Consider the following 15,019-nt stretch of genomic DNA (forward strand, 5'->3'; position numbering starts at 1 on the left):
ATTCACCGTCTCTGGGGGAACCACCCTGCTCTGCCGGACACCTGAACTGGATCACCGGAGGCTCTGAGTCCACCCAGTAAGTCCGTCAGTCTCAGAGAGCCCCGTGCCACAGGCCGATTTAATACCGGGGTTCTCCATTAGTGACCGTCTGTCTGTCTGTCTGTTTGTTTGCGCTCACCCCCTGGAAGCAGGAACTATTACACAGTGATGACATGAACGATCTCAACCACTAGGGGGTGCTTTAACATAGCCTGAGAAAGCAGGCGGTGAAGGGTTATATTAAAAGAAAGAAAAGCAGGAGTGGGAGGGGGGGGGGGGGGACTTGTGTAATTCATCGGTAGTTTTTTTTTTTTTTGTTTTGTTTTTTTTTGGAAGGCGGGGAGCATTGAATATCAGGTCAGCGCTGAGAATATCTTTATTTGACATCTGGAAAATGGATCCTTTCCAGGATGATCCCTCTGAAAAGAGATCATGTTCATGTAACGTGCAGCTAGTCTGTGTCTTTCTACTGCTGTAGCTGAAAGATACAATTTGATGAATCTTCCCGTAGGGGCGTCTCCTATCCCTGGGCATGACTCTTTTTGAATATTCATCAAGTGTACTATAGCACCTGAAACTCGTGTTACTATCCGCAACTGTAGAATTAGGATGGAGTGAGCATTGAAGGGAAGCAGGAGTGGGATATCTGGTTAATAATTCTGGTCTGTGGCAGAGTTTCCTGTACTACCCTCTGCAAAGCCACATTACCTCTGCAGTACTGAGGTGGTTCTGTCCTGGGTGCCCCTGTTTCTGGTTATAGGGTGTTTCATTGGAGTTTTTGTTTGGAAGAAAAAGGTTTTTGCAAGACAGGCTGTTTGTGTGAACAGTGAGTTCGTATTCATGCATGGTTGCAGAGGCAAGTGAATAATATATTAATTCTGTCTCTCCTTTAAGCTCTGATCAGCAAACCATTTTGCATGCAATTTGCAGGAATACCACTGTCAAAAATAGATTTGGCTGGTCTGGACATTGCATGCAAAAGCGAGTTCTTACTTATTAAATAGTAATGAAACAAGCATTATTTCAGTTTTGTTAGTCTCAGAAAACTGAAATTTTAAATATAGCCAGTGAAAGCTAAATTAACCTTTTTAAATAAATCATATCTCATGTCATTCGCATGACAAACGCATGCTCAGTATTTTCGAAAATGACTGTATTACCCTAAATGGTTCCAAACAGGCAGGAACGGTCGTGTTCTTGACCACAAAGACCACTTTCGATATTGACTTTGAGTCATGGAGCTAGTGGCTATGAAAGCGCATGTTCAAAATTGAAATCGGAGTCGTTCTTCTGTCCTGCACAGCCACGACGTGCGTGGTTTCAGGATCGATTTAAGTTTTAGGGCGAGATTTCGGAAATAACATCATCCTTGTCCCTCCCCGACAACTGGAAACGCAAGACCCATTTCAGGAATTCGTATTCGGTTAACGGAAGTTCCACTTGAAACTGTTGAGTACCCAGCACTTTTCCAACTCCACTTGTCTTATGAATGTCGGCTCTAGTAAGCAAGGCTCTATTTTTAAGTCCGTCACGTACTCACAAAAACAGCAGCCAGCTGCGCCTAGTCTTGGCATGAGCGCAAGGAGAATGTCCGCTCCCCACCCCCCTCTCAAAAAAGATCACTGTCCAGAGTTTAAACGTGCCTTTATCAAGTTAGCGGAAATATTATGTTTACATTTATCCGTCGTTATAGTGTACTGTTTTGTGTATACGATAAATCGCTAAACTAATTGCATGATGCACCGAATGTTTCGTTCAGTTATTATTTTCTAATTACTTAAGAATTTTTCTGTTTTTAAAAAAATTTTTTTTTACTTTTTTTAATCAACGATTAAAACACAAGTGGTGCTTACTATTTACATATGTCCCAATATACCGATTATCGTGGCGTTACTATAGGAGAATATTTAATTCAACTAAAATAGAATGCTACCATGAATACATTGACAGATTACCAGAAATAACTTTTGTATAAGAGAGCCATTTCTTGCTCGTAATTTAGCACAATGCAGTGACGCTTGGAGATTTTTATTGAAGTAACCCTCACATATTTCACGTAGGCCCATGTGTTTTCCCTTAAACCCGAAGTCTCTGGTGGACCCCCACTTGCCTAGCGTTGCATAGAGCGAACTTGTCCCTTTAAGCACCCTGGGAACACCGCTACCATACAGTAGCATATACATGCGCAGCAAGAAGAACGGTGGGGGAGTGAAGGAACCGGGAATTTGGGCTGATTATCGTCGCCTTTGCCCTTTGATTCACCGTGCACTGCATGGCGGCACTCCCGTGGCTGTTTGGAATACTCTGACAGCGGTTATGTGGCAACAGGTGCTTAGAAAACACTCTGTTTCTCACATTTCATTCACTCTCTGCGCTTTCTATATTAAAAGCGAACTTCGCTGCACGGCAAGAGCCTAAAGTCACACGGCGACTTTAGCAACCAATCGCCAACAGGTGCTTAGTTATATTATTAATGAGCGGAAGAGCTTCGCCAAGGTTCCTGCGTCGGTGTCCCCGTCTAAACCCATTGGCTGTCAAGTCAGCGGCGGAGTGGACGGTGAAGGGAGTCACTCGGATGGACATGGCAGAGAAGAAGGTGTCTCGGTGGTACTTCGGGGGCATCGCCTCGTGCGGAGCTGCCTGCTGCACGCACCCGCTGGACCTCCTTAAGGTAACTCACGAGTGACTTGGTGTCCGCGTGCGTGTGCAGGCAAGCAACCGGGACAGCAGGGCCGCCACTGCTCACGGGAAGCATGCATGACACGCCAGGGGTCAAGCAATGACTCTGTACAACCGAGCCGTCCTGGGACCAGCGTAATGCCTGATACGCGCCGATAAATAGCCTATACCAAGGGCCTGTTAGTTTGTTCGACTGAAATTCTGTACCGAACCGAATGGGGTAGCCTTCTTTCAAATCAGCGTACTGTACGGCCTAGAAAGTAGATCAGACTTTGCAGTCTGACACATGACATTATGGTAACTGAAGTACACATACCAGCTGAAGTGATCTCTAAGCTTGATTTAACCCTTTGGCTCTGCGTGTAAGCACCCTGGATGTGCCAAGTAATTGTATATATAGAGGCTGGATTTGACTTGCTGTGTCTGGAGGATTTGGCATTGGCTAGTCACGAGGACTCCCAACATTTACCATCTCTCATTAATCTACGAAATAATATCACAGCAGCAACAACAGCAAAATAATAATAAAATGCAATGATGATTATTATTACTATTAATATTATTTTTTGCTTTAGTTTCATTTGACTAGTTATAACTACAATACATTGTGTGATTAGTGTACTTGCTGTGGTTATGAAGCTGTGGTAGCTTGCCTTAAGTTGTAACCTTAAGTTGCTTGATGTGAATTATTTTCAGTAAACTGATAATGACCTGATAATGTTAAATATGTTGGCCTGTTCCTTTATAAACTTCTTATCCCCCCCACCCCCCCCAGTTTGAAATGCCCAATCATATTTGTTGGCAAGTCCCATTGCTCCAACACCCTCCTTCAATTTGAGAGAGTTGGGGGTCTTGCTGTGACAACAGCGATTCTAATAATTCCATTAAACGTTTGACTGGAATGTGAAAAGTGATTCTGTGTAGCTGATGACAATGATGATGGTGATAATGATGATTCATTCCTCTGGTATTATGGAAGTTGAACAGACTGTGTAATTAGTGATGATCTTTTTCCAGGTCCACCTGCAGACGCAGCAAGAGGTGAGGATGAGGATGATGGGGATGATGATGGACGTGGTGCAGAGGGACGGGGTCCTGGCATTGTACAGTGGGCTCAGTGCCTCCCTCTGCAGACAGGTTAGTGCATATGCACTGATCACCCACAGCTCATGCAACTTCCAGAGTCCAGACACACACACACACAAACACACACACACACGCACACACACAATACATATAAAACTGACCCTACTGGAAACACTATTCACACATAGATGATATAACACACGCCTTTACGCACACGCAAATCATATGCACAACTATACATGAAGCACACACTCTGCACAATGCAAATACTTCTCCTACGAAATATGTCCTTTGCAGTCATACTTATTGCAGGTATACATATATCCATGTTACAGTCTTACAAATTTAAGATCCCCTTGCAGTCAACAGCTGTAACTGCTGCTTATACAACTGTCAAGATATGATTGAAATGATTGGATAATTTAGATCATTAAGGGCAGAAGTCTCTCTTTCTACCCCTTTTCCTCCCTCCCCCTCTCTGATAGTATATCATTATGGGGAATGACAACGGGTACTTATTAACGAGTGATGGGGCGTAGCGGCAGCGATATCAGATGGTAGTGGTTAACTGATTATAAACAACAACAACAACAACAACAAACAACAAGAAACAGCTCTCCCCATCTCCGTTCAGCTCTCCTACTCCCTGACTCGGTTTGCCATCTACGAGACGGTGCGGGACAGGATGTGGGGCGCCAGCCACGGCCCCATGCCCTTTTACCAGAAGGTCCTGCTGGGAGCATTCGGAGGTACCGGTCCCCGCTTAGCCCCGCCCACATCCACCTCATCGGTCGGCGTGTTGTTTTAGTCACCGTGTGCGTCACCAGACAGCCCCTGCCATCGTTCCATTGGCCCTCCTTCTTCATCAGTTGAGCATCTGGTGAACAAAACGCCCTGAACCGTCCAGGGGTATGCTATGCTATGCTGACATTGCCTGAAGCACCCCTCCCCCTTTTCTTTCTCTCTTTGTCTATCTATCTGTCTTTCTTCTTTATGTCTTTCTTCTCCCTCTATATCTCCATTTTGCCTTTATTGTTTGGGGGGGGGGCGTGGCAGGTGGTTGGGTCACATGACTTTCTTTGGTGTGGTTATGCTTCCTGTCCTTGTGCCTTGTGCTCATACATGGTACATTCTCTTCTGTTCATTTTAAATGTTCTTCTTGTGCCGCATCTTGTACACTTATTTCTCCTCTGTCAAGTTCTCCTGCTTTCAAAAGGCCCATCGTGGGTTTTTATGTTTCTCCAAAACTCCGTGAAACACTCCTCACGAGATCTGACTGATCAATCCTGTCTTCCTTCCTTCTGTCTGTCTGTCTGTTTGTCTGTCTGTCTGTCTGTCTGCAGGGCTTGTGGGGGGTTTCATTGGGACTCCTGCAGACATGGTTAATGTAAGGTGAGAGATCTTAAGTCTCAGTCATCTCTATGGTAACACCAATAAAGCACGACAAGGTCATTGAAAATTGACAACGGCGACATATATTAATGTTACCGTAACTTATTCATCAATTTGGGGTAATTATAGCTATGAGACGGATAAAGTAATATCTTCTTGTCTGGCAAAACAAAGTTTTGCATGACGCCATTGATATATAGAATGTAAGTAATATGAAGCTGCCCCACTTAAATGTATGCGAATAAAATGCGAGGCATATCCTTTTTTTAATATCGGTGTGTGACTGGGGTCTGTGGTCAGAGCTGTTTCCCTCTTCTAGGATGCAGAACGATGTGAAACTGCCACCGGAACTGAGGAGGAAGTGAGTGCATTTCTATGAGTGACCTGCATTGCTGCCCCCTGCTGGAGAGACAGGACATTACAGTGTGTTGTTAGGGTTTAACGTCCTGGTCGGTTCCCATCAAATATCTTGGTTTGATAGAGTCTTTGTCTGTCTGGCTTGCAGCTACACTCACGCTCTGGATGGCATGTTCCGTGTGTGGAGGGAAGGTAAGAAACAAGGCGCCGTGTCTCCACTGTGTGTGTGGTGTGTGTGTCTATCCAATCAATGGAGCTGTGTGTGTGAGAGTGTGTGTCTATCTCATAGTGCTGTGTGTGTGTGTGTATCCCATGGTTCTGTGTGGGTTGTTTGTCTATCCCATGGTGCTGTGTGTGTGTGTGTATCCCATGGTACTGTGTGTGTGTGTGTGTCTATCCTATGGTACTGTGTGTGTGTGGGTGTGTGTGTCTATCTATCCCATGGTGTTGTGTGGTGTGTGTCTACCCTATGTCGCCGTGTGTGTGTGTGTCTATCCTATGGTTCTGTGTGTGTGTCTATCCCATGGTACTGTGTGTGTGTGGGTGCGTGTCTATCTATCCCATGATGTTGTGTGTATGTGTGTCTATTCCATGGTGCCGTGTGTGTGTGTGTGTGTGTGTATATATCCCATGGTACTGTCCTTGTCTCCACAGAGGGACTGAGGAAGCTGTTCTCTGGAGCCACTATGGCCTCCAGCAGGGGGGCACTGGTTACTGTGGGACAGGTGAGGGAGCGAGGCATGCTGGGATTGAGCTATGCTAGAAGAGAGGCATGCTGGGAATGAGACCAAAGATGAATTCATGCGTGATAATTTATCTGATGGTCACCTTAATATCTGTAACACTGCGAGCTGTGTCGCTGGCGTTATTGAATCTGTGCCGGTTCTGTTTTTGTCTTCAGACAGAACACTTAACATTCATGAAGGGAGAGAGTGGCTGAAGGCAGATTATCCATAGCTTAGCATCAGTAACAGCACTGGAATCTTCTAGAAGACAGACATTCACAGGATGTAGGGAACAAGGGAGCTGTAAACCAGTTTGCTTGTAAAGCAAAGCAGTGCATGCTGGGAAGAATGTGCATCCTGGGGGTGGAGGTCAATGTGAGAGTGAGGGGAGGTGGGACACAGGGGTGCTCGGCTTGTTTTTACATTCAGATCCAGACGATGCTTTTTACTCTTAATGCCCATGGTATCCTGACACCCTTTCCTGTGTGTCTGCGTGCGTGTGTGTGTTTGTACGTCTGCGCGTGCGTTTGGGTGCGCGTGCATGTCGTGTCCAGCTCTCCTGCTATGACCAAGCCAAGCAGCTGGTGCTGGGCACTGGTGTCCTGTCAGACAACATCCTCACCCACTTCCTGGCCAGCTTCATTGCGGTGAGTCATCACCCGGTATCGTCATGGTGACGGTCACTACGCTCTGACTGGGCCGCAGAATTAGAGGTGTCATTTTCACAGAATAAACTTCAGCTTGGAGTGTTCAATGTAAGATACGAGCCAACTGTTGGTTGCATTCTCATCCTCATTTAATAAAAATGTTTCTACTTAGCAAAAGCATATGTTTAGTGAAAAATTGGACGTAATGATGTTAAAGAATGTTTAAAATAGAACTGAAATTGTAAAATGAAAAATGTTTGTCAGTTGTAAGTTTCAATTATAACTACTTTCTCTCCATTTAGGGAGGCTGTGCTACTGTCCTGTGCCAGCCCCTGGATGTGTTGAAGACCCGGCTGATGAACTCTAAAGGGGAGTATGGGGTAAGGCATGACGTGTGTGTATGTGTGAGTATGTGTGTGTGTGTGAGTGTCTGTCTGTGTTTGTGAGTCTGTGTGCGTGTGTATATGCGTGTTTGTGTGTGTGCATGTGTGTGTGCGTGTGTTTGTATGCATGTGTGTGTGTTTGTGCATGTGTGTGTGTGTGTGTGTGTGTTTGTGCCCGTGTGTGTGTGTTTGTGCATGTGTGTGTGTGTGTGTGTTTGTGCATATGTGTGTGTGTGTGTGTGTGTGTGTGTGTGTTTGTGCCTGTGTGTGTCCATGTGTGTGTGTTTGTGCGTGTGTGTGTGCATGTGTTTGTATGTGTGTGTGTGTGTATTTGTGCATGTGTGTGTGTGTGTGTGTGTTTGTGCCCGTGTGTGTCCATGTGTGTGTGTTTGTGCGTGTGTGTGTGTGTGTGTGAGGGTGTGTGTGTGCCCGTGTGTGTCTGTTTGTGCGTGTGTGTGTGTGTGTGCTAGCATGCAGTCTTCCAGTGTGTGACTCTGTCTCTTTGCTTCAGGGTGTGATGCACTGCCTGACAGAGACAGCCAAACTGGGACCCATGGCCTTCTACAAGGTAATTACTACAGTATGGTATAGTATTACCATACTGTTTCTGCTAGTAGTACTACTACCCTCAAATGTATTACTGCTGTATTACCATAGTTTTGCTTCTGTAGATGCCACTACAGCTATACATGGGAGAATGATTATCCAATCCCATTTCGTGGTCATTTGTCAGCTGCTACTGTTCATCCAATTGCATTTCAGGGCCTGGTTCCGGCTGGAATCCGTTTGGTCCCTCAGACAGTGCTGACATTCATCTTCCTCGAGCAGCTGCGGAAGTACTTTGGCATCGTCATCATCGCCTGAGCATGACCTTTGACCTCCGAGATGTCAGCCTTGCGTTCTGTTCCACTACCACCCCCACCCCCCACCCCCCCACCCCCCCAGGACTGTGCAGGGTGGATGGGTCAGACTGCAGAAGGCATCTCCAAGCCCACCCCCCGCTGGTGGGGTAAGGTCCTGGCCGACTCAGTGGGAAACGTGCGCAACACTCAAGTCTGTTTCCCAAGGGAAATTGCGCACGACCTGTATCCGGCCAATCAAAAACGTTCAATGACGGCAGCGTGTTGCTCAATGGACGGGATAGAGTGGCACGTTCTGGCCGGCACCTCGTGACCTCATCCCCTGACTCCACCCCCTGCAGTTTAATTGGCTGTAGCGAGAACAGAAGTACAGCAGCTAGTCCACCCCCCCACCCCCCCCCCCCAGCCAATCAGCTGCAGGGAGTTACTGGACCGTTGAACAGTGTGACAGTGAGACTGATCTGGAGTTCTTCAATCATTTGGTTCAGTGTGTGATGAGGTGATTGAGGACTTCAGAGTCCGTTTTAAGTTTTCTGATTTCTGACCGGTTTTGATTGCTTTTCCTGAGTTATGACTGGTGTAAGCATCCCAGATCTTATCCACAAGAGAAGGCTGAACTGGAAGAAGGGTTTCTGGGATGGATGTCATATCGAGGGTCCAGGAGTGGAATGGACTGCACCCATGGTGATCTCAACTAACTCATTTGAGGTTATGCAAGGATCATCGATGTAGGTTTCTACTAACAAAATCTGAGCGTTTTAACTATATGAATTGGTTTATTGCCTGTTAACATCAAACAAAAATTTCACAATCATTCCATTTTGTGTTATGCTGGACATTAGTGATAGGTGGTTTCATGAATTCCGTAATAGGTAGAGCTGCAATGAACTCTGAAGCACTAACTCGTATAAGCCAATCACAAGACTTGGCTGCCCATTGCAAAAAAGCTATGCCTGGATCATGATTGGTGGAAATCATCATGAACGCTCATATGTCTTAAACTCAGAGCTCAATCACAGGGTTGTGACGTTTAACTGAGAAATCACTGACAAACTGAGAAGCATGAAATCTTAACAAGATCGCAGACTGAAGTCTGAAAGCTTAATGTGTATAATTCTGACATCCATTTTGATGTTCAATTTTTTAAAGCCCAGTTTAGATTTTTTTTTTTTGATCAGTCAGCTCAACCATATGCTAGTAACTAATTTTAAAATGACTGTTCAGTGTGAAGCTATCTGTTGCTTTTGCTTTCTGTGAAACAGTAAAGAATGACCACCTCTGAGTGAACATGATCTGAGCTTGTTAGCGGAAAGCTAAATGTCTTTTTTCATTCTCTTTGTGTGAAAAACACATTACTCTCCACCTTTATTGCTTCAAAATATTCCTCTGTCTTTCACATGCCTTATCTTCTTTGGGACTACAGGGGGCACTGTTGTACCACAGATGTCTGTGCTGTGAGTGTGTGAGATCATGCAGTAGTGGTGCATGTGCTGTGTTCATTCACGTTTGAGTTGTGCACGTGTACCCATGCGATGTTCGCCTGTTCATTCAGTGATGCCCCCACCTTGCTTGCTTATTTTTACCCCCACTCTTTCACGTGTTGTGTTTTGGATTTGTGCAAATGTGTGTGTGTGTGAGTGGGTATGTGTGTGTGTGTGCGCGCGCACGTGCGTGTGCACACGCATTGTTCACGTGTCTCTTTGTGAGGTGCGTCGACCCCTGGCAATATAAGCACTGTTATCATGAATATAATCTCCGGTAAACTCCCTCCTTCACATTACTGGATATGTTGGCTGTTCCTGGATCAGTTCTGAGGGTTAAAAGGATACAGTGGCTGCAGGTGGCTGAAGTGCCGTAAGGCTGTTCAGACCCCATGCTCACCAAAGTTAAACCATTTGAAGACCGTATTCATACCACATGCAGACCGAGCACTGACCGCATACAGACCGAGCACTGACCGCAGGCAGACCGAGCACTGACCGCGGGCAGACCGAGCACTGACCACATACAGACCGAGCACTTACCGCATGCAGACCAAGCACTGACCACATACAGACCGAGCACTGACCGCATACAGACCGAGCACTGACTGCATACAGACCGAGCACTGACAGCCTCATCCCTTGCCCTGGCGGTAATAGGCTAGTGTTGCTCATGTGGATCATTGCTACAAATTAAGGTGACGCACTTCTCATAGATCATTGTTAGCTTCCATGTTCACGTTGGAATGATGAATATGTGATGCTCCTGGGGTTAATTGTTTGACGCTGTATTTTCACTTTAGTTTTACAGTAAATTTACGCCTCTGTGCATTTAAGAACACGTAAGTGTTACTGATCCTGCGTTAGGTATTTGATGTGCCCTCGTGCCATGCCAAACTCATAATTTATTCTGGTTAAGAGTCCTGACAGAAAAAGCAGGATATGTTGGTGATTTAGGGGGTTTTCAAGTCTCTAGTGGTGAGGTGCCATGCCACAGTTGCTCACGTCATAAGATCCCCTTGCTGTGCTATCTCCTGCAAAACTGAGTTGTGAAATGCGTGCCCCACACTTAATGAAGGTCACCTGCCATGCTGATGACATGACAGCCCGGTATTACCGCCATCTCCAATCGTCTGTAATTGGATGCGAATGGCTCAATTAAATGAATGGCATCGGTCTATATGAGCGGTTAGCTGCCAGGAACAAGCAGGACCTTGTTAAGGTGTAAAATCACAAATATGTGATTGGAATGTTCTTAACCGAACATTCTAATGCTGATGTAACAATCGCTACTGGTAACTGAAAACATTGGAGTTTAACAACGCTAAGCATTTTGGGGGGAAAAACGACAACAACAACAAAAAAAAACATTCCAGGAAACGTACTTCTCAAAAGGCTAGCACTGACTTCCCCTTCCCCTTGTCTCTCACAGACTCTGCCCCCACCAAAAAAGAAAACAAAAACATTAAAGGTTTTGCCTGTTTGCTTTTTTTGTTGTTGTGTCATTTTCCCATACTCTTCTCTTTATTCTGTCTATCTCTTACCATCTATGTATTCTCCCTTTCCTGCACAATACTCTCCTTCTGTCTCATTCCCCCCCCCCCCCCCCCCACACCTCTCTTCTTCCCTCTCATGGCCCATGTTCTGTGGTTCTGAGTCCACCTGAGGTGGTGGCTGTCTTTGCCAGCTTGTGTAGTTACTGCCAAAGGAGGCAGGTAATGCTGTATCACTGTATCTCCACGTCTGGATTCTGAAAGAATAAAGGATTAAACCAGCCCCCCTGTCTGGAGGAAAATGAACCGCCACACACACCCTGGTAAGAAAAGACAGTGTTTTTTTGCGTGTTTCTCTGATGCAAATTAAATGTTTTATTGTTTTTTTATTTTTTATTTTGTTCTTCCCACAGATCGTCTCCTACTGTATCCAGACAGGATTCAGAACACCATCACTCCTCTGGTGTTAAGGAAGATGGACAGAAACGGACAGACGGATGAATGGATGAATAGTTGTCCGACATTTCATTCGTGAGTCCTGATCAAGCAAAATGGCACGAGTAATAGTATGGCAGTCCAAGGAACATTTACGTTATTCTGTCAAAAATGCAGTTTCACACAGACTTACAAAAACATTGAGTAACTTGCAGTGATTTTATTTTTTCCACGGTCAGAGATACTGGGACACTTCCAGACTGAACTGGATCCAGTGAAAACAATCACTGCTGAAAGGTAAAGACGCCAAGCCGCGTCAAAAGACACGTTCCGTCTCCTTGTCCTACTTTCTCGTGCTCTTGCTGTGCGTTTACAGCGTCCGCAGGGAAGCCGCTGTTTGTCCAGTGAAGGGGCTCTAGTGAGCTGACCACACGTGGCGTTCGGTTGATCCTGTAATTAAACTCTGGGGCCAGCTTTTTGCCCTCACTTGTGAAAAGGGTCGATGACGTCACCGCAAGAAAACCGGCTTCAATAGACGAGTCCGGCGAGACCCGGCGACAGCGCAAATGGAACTCTAAAATGTCAGACGGGTCCTGGCCTCTTATCTTATTGATTTTATGACAGGTGTGGGTTTTTAAAAATTTATTTATGCTGACAGTCAAGTCCCGGACATGCGCTGTGTCTACTCGAGAGACCGCTTTGTAAAACGTAAAGAAGGAAAAAAAGCACACATGGCTTGCTTTTGTATGTCAAGCTGTTGTTTGAAAGGAAAAAAAAAACCAGCTGGTCACCCGGGGAATCTTTCTATTGGCAGTGACACGCAGCGACAGCACTGGGTGCTGATGTGCACTAACGCATTCCGTTTATTGTTTTGTGATCATAGAAAATACCGTTTTAATATTGCGCAAACAGGCCTGTATGAGGTTCAAAGGGTTAACTGACTTTCTGTAGAACGAACATGGAGATTAATGTTCACGACAGCAACTTCAACAGAGAGATGTACCTGAAAAAGCCCTCTTCTCTGTTCCTCCCAAGAATTATTCTTCTCAGTGACATGTGTCCTGCTCTGAGACAGATGTTCTTCTCCAAGACAGGTGTTCTTCTTCAAGACAGGCGTTCTTCTCTGTGACAGATGTTCTTCTCTAAGACTGATGTTCTTCTCTGAGACAGATATCGTCTCTGAGGTAGACATTCTCTTTCTTAAAAAAACAGATATTCTCTGCTTAGATGCTCTTATCAGGCAGTTATATTGGTGTTTCATGTGCATTACCCTTATTATAAGTGAAAATCCAGAGACCAGGACAGCCATTTTGCTTCTGAGATACCATAAATAATTGTATTGAAAAGCTCATTAATTTAATGTCTTTAATGCAATGCCCCCCCCCCCCCCCCCAACCAAACCAACCCCCTGCAGACTGCTCTCTGAACTGTACTTTGCTTCAAGCATGAGAGCAAGGAAAGCAAATGTTCATCTTTCATCTGACAATGTTCTGATTCCCTCTGCACGGCTTTGGTTGTCAGGATAACTACATTCCAAACTCTCTCTTTCTTTCATTTTCTCTCCCTGTTTATATCACATTTATATCCTCTCTCTCTCGCTTCCTTTCTGTTTTCCTTCTAATTATATTTCTCTGTCCATTCCACAGTGCCCCCCCCCCCACCCTAACTCTGTCTTTATATTCAGTTCAGTTCAGTTAAAAATGCTTTATTGGGACGAAATACGTTTTGTAAATTGTAATGCCAGTTATTGTAGTATATCTTTCCTCACGATATATGTTCGATATAGCAGATCAAAATATGAGGTTCTCGCTAGCTCTCTTTTTTGTGTCACCTTACCCGTGACCAGCTCCCTATCAGTTTCCTGCAGTATGGCCATTAGCCCATAGAGGGCGCCAATTGCACTTTTCAATATAGCGGTCGAAAGCTTTTTTGATACGTTGTGCAGTCGTGATATTTTGAACAAGCCCTGTTAGATTTTTTCAATCCTCTGATGGACTGTTTTTTCTCTGTTTTGTGTCAGTTTTGAACTGGCGGTCCCTCGGGTGCCCGCCTGGTCCAGTGCCTGCAGAGAATTAGAGCACTTTGTGCACCTCCAGAGTCTCGAGCGAATAGCTTTCAGCAGATTTCTCTCGCCTCACTTCACACCTAGGTGATGCATCAGGTGGCAAAAGGTTAGAGATTGAATTGCGAATGTGAAGGAAGCATTGTTTAAGCCTGGCAGCTGGTTTGGAGGATTTTCCTGGTTTTTGTAGAGGGACAATAGCAGCCACATGCTCGCTCTCCTTCCACTCCCCACTCCTCGCCTGCCGCCTTTTTCTTCCAGTCCCTCGCTGGCACTCAATTTCTCAGCGATCTCTTTTTTTAATCCAACCTCTTTCCCTCTGCTCTTTCCCATTTACTGCTCTCACTTGCTAATATCCTCCATTTCTCTGTTTTCATCTCTATTTCTTCCCCTCCATTGCTCTCTCTCTCTCTCTCTATCTCTTCCTCTCTCTCTCTCACTCTCTCTCTCTCTCTCTATCTTCCCCTCTCTCTCTCACTCTCTCTATATCTGTGTGTGTGTGTGTCCGTATGTGTGTGTGTGTGTGACGACGATTACTTTTGCTTGCCTTGCTATGCGGTTTCATCACTGTTGCAAAATGCAGAGGCGCAAGCTCTGTCTGTAGAGAGACGTCCAAATGAGGGCCCTTAACGCGAGCCGGATGAGGGGGCTGAACGCTGGTGTGTGAAGCGCAGGAAGCGGCGCGCAGGATGGTGCGCTCGCAGGCTGTATTTATTCTCACTGGCTTCCGCCCGGCGTACACAGTCACACACTTCCTCCTGTGGCTTACAACGGGGTCATCTTAAAAGTTCAGAGATTCTGAATTCGGGAGTGCCAGACAGAGATTCTGAATTTGGGAGTGCCAGACAGAGATTCTGAATTTGGGAGTGCCAGACAGAGATTCTGAATTCGGGAGTGCCAGACAGAGATTCTGAATTTGGGAGTGCCAGACAGAGATTCTGAATTTGGGAGTGCCAGACAGAGATTCTGAATTTGGGAGTGCCAGACAGAGATTCTGAATTCGGGAGTGTCAGACAGAGATTCTGAATTGGGAATGCCAGACAGAGATTCTGAATTTGGGAGTGCCAGCAGAGATTCTGAATTTGGGAGTGCCAGCAGAGATTTGAATTTGGGAGTGTCAGACAGAGATTTGAATTCGGGAGTGCCAGACAGAGATTCTGAATTCGGAGTGCCAGACAGAGATTCTGAATTTGGGAGTGCCAGACAGAATTCTGAATTTTGGGAATGCCAGACAGAGATTCTGAATTTGGGAGTGCCAGACAGAGATTCTGAATTTGGGATGCCAGACAGAGATTCTGAATTGATGCAGACGGATCTGAATTGGGTGCCAGACAGAATTCTGAATTGGGAGTGCCAGACAGAGATTCTGAATTTGGGAGT

General features: G+C 45.5%; 1 protein-coding gene across 1 annotated transcript; it reads left to right on the forward strand.

Moving 5' to 3' along the window:
• The first annotated feature begins 331 nt into the window (after window positions 1-331).
• LOC135243637 (mitochondrial dicarboxylate carrier-like) lies at window positions 332-9,460 on the forward strand. Its single transcript, XM_064315607.1, has 11 exons — window positions 332-2,710; window positions 3,736-3,855; window positions 4,439-4,553; window positions 5,148-5,196; window positions 5,516-5,557; window positions 5,702-5,745; window positions 6,208-6,278; window positions 6,833-6,925; window positions 7,228-7,305; window positions 7,820-7,876; window positions 8,071-9,460. Exons 1-11 carry the CDS (start codon window positions 2,513-2,515, stop codon window positions 8,170-8,172), a joined length of 969 nt encoding a protein of 322 aa, XP_064171677.1. The 5' UTR covers window positions 332-2,512; the 3' UTR covers window positions 8,173-9,460.
• The last annotated feature ends 5,559 nt before the right edge of the window (window positions 9,461-15,019 follow it).

The sequence above is a fragment of the Anguilla rostrata genome, chromosome 17 (assembly GCF_018555375.3).
Source record: "Anguilla rostrata isolate EN2019 chromosome 17, ASM1855537v3, whole genome shotgun sequence".
In the NCBI taxonomy this organism is placed as follows: Eukaryota; Metazoa; Chordata; class Actinopteri; order Anguilliformes; family Anguillidae; genus Anguilla; species Anguilla rostrata.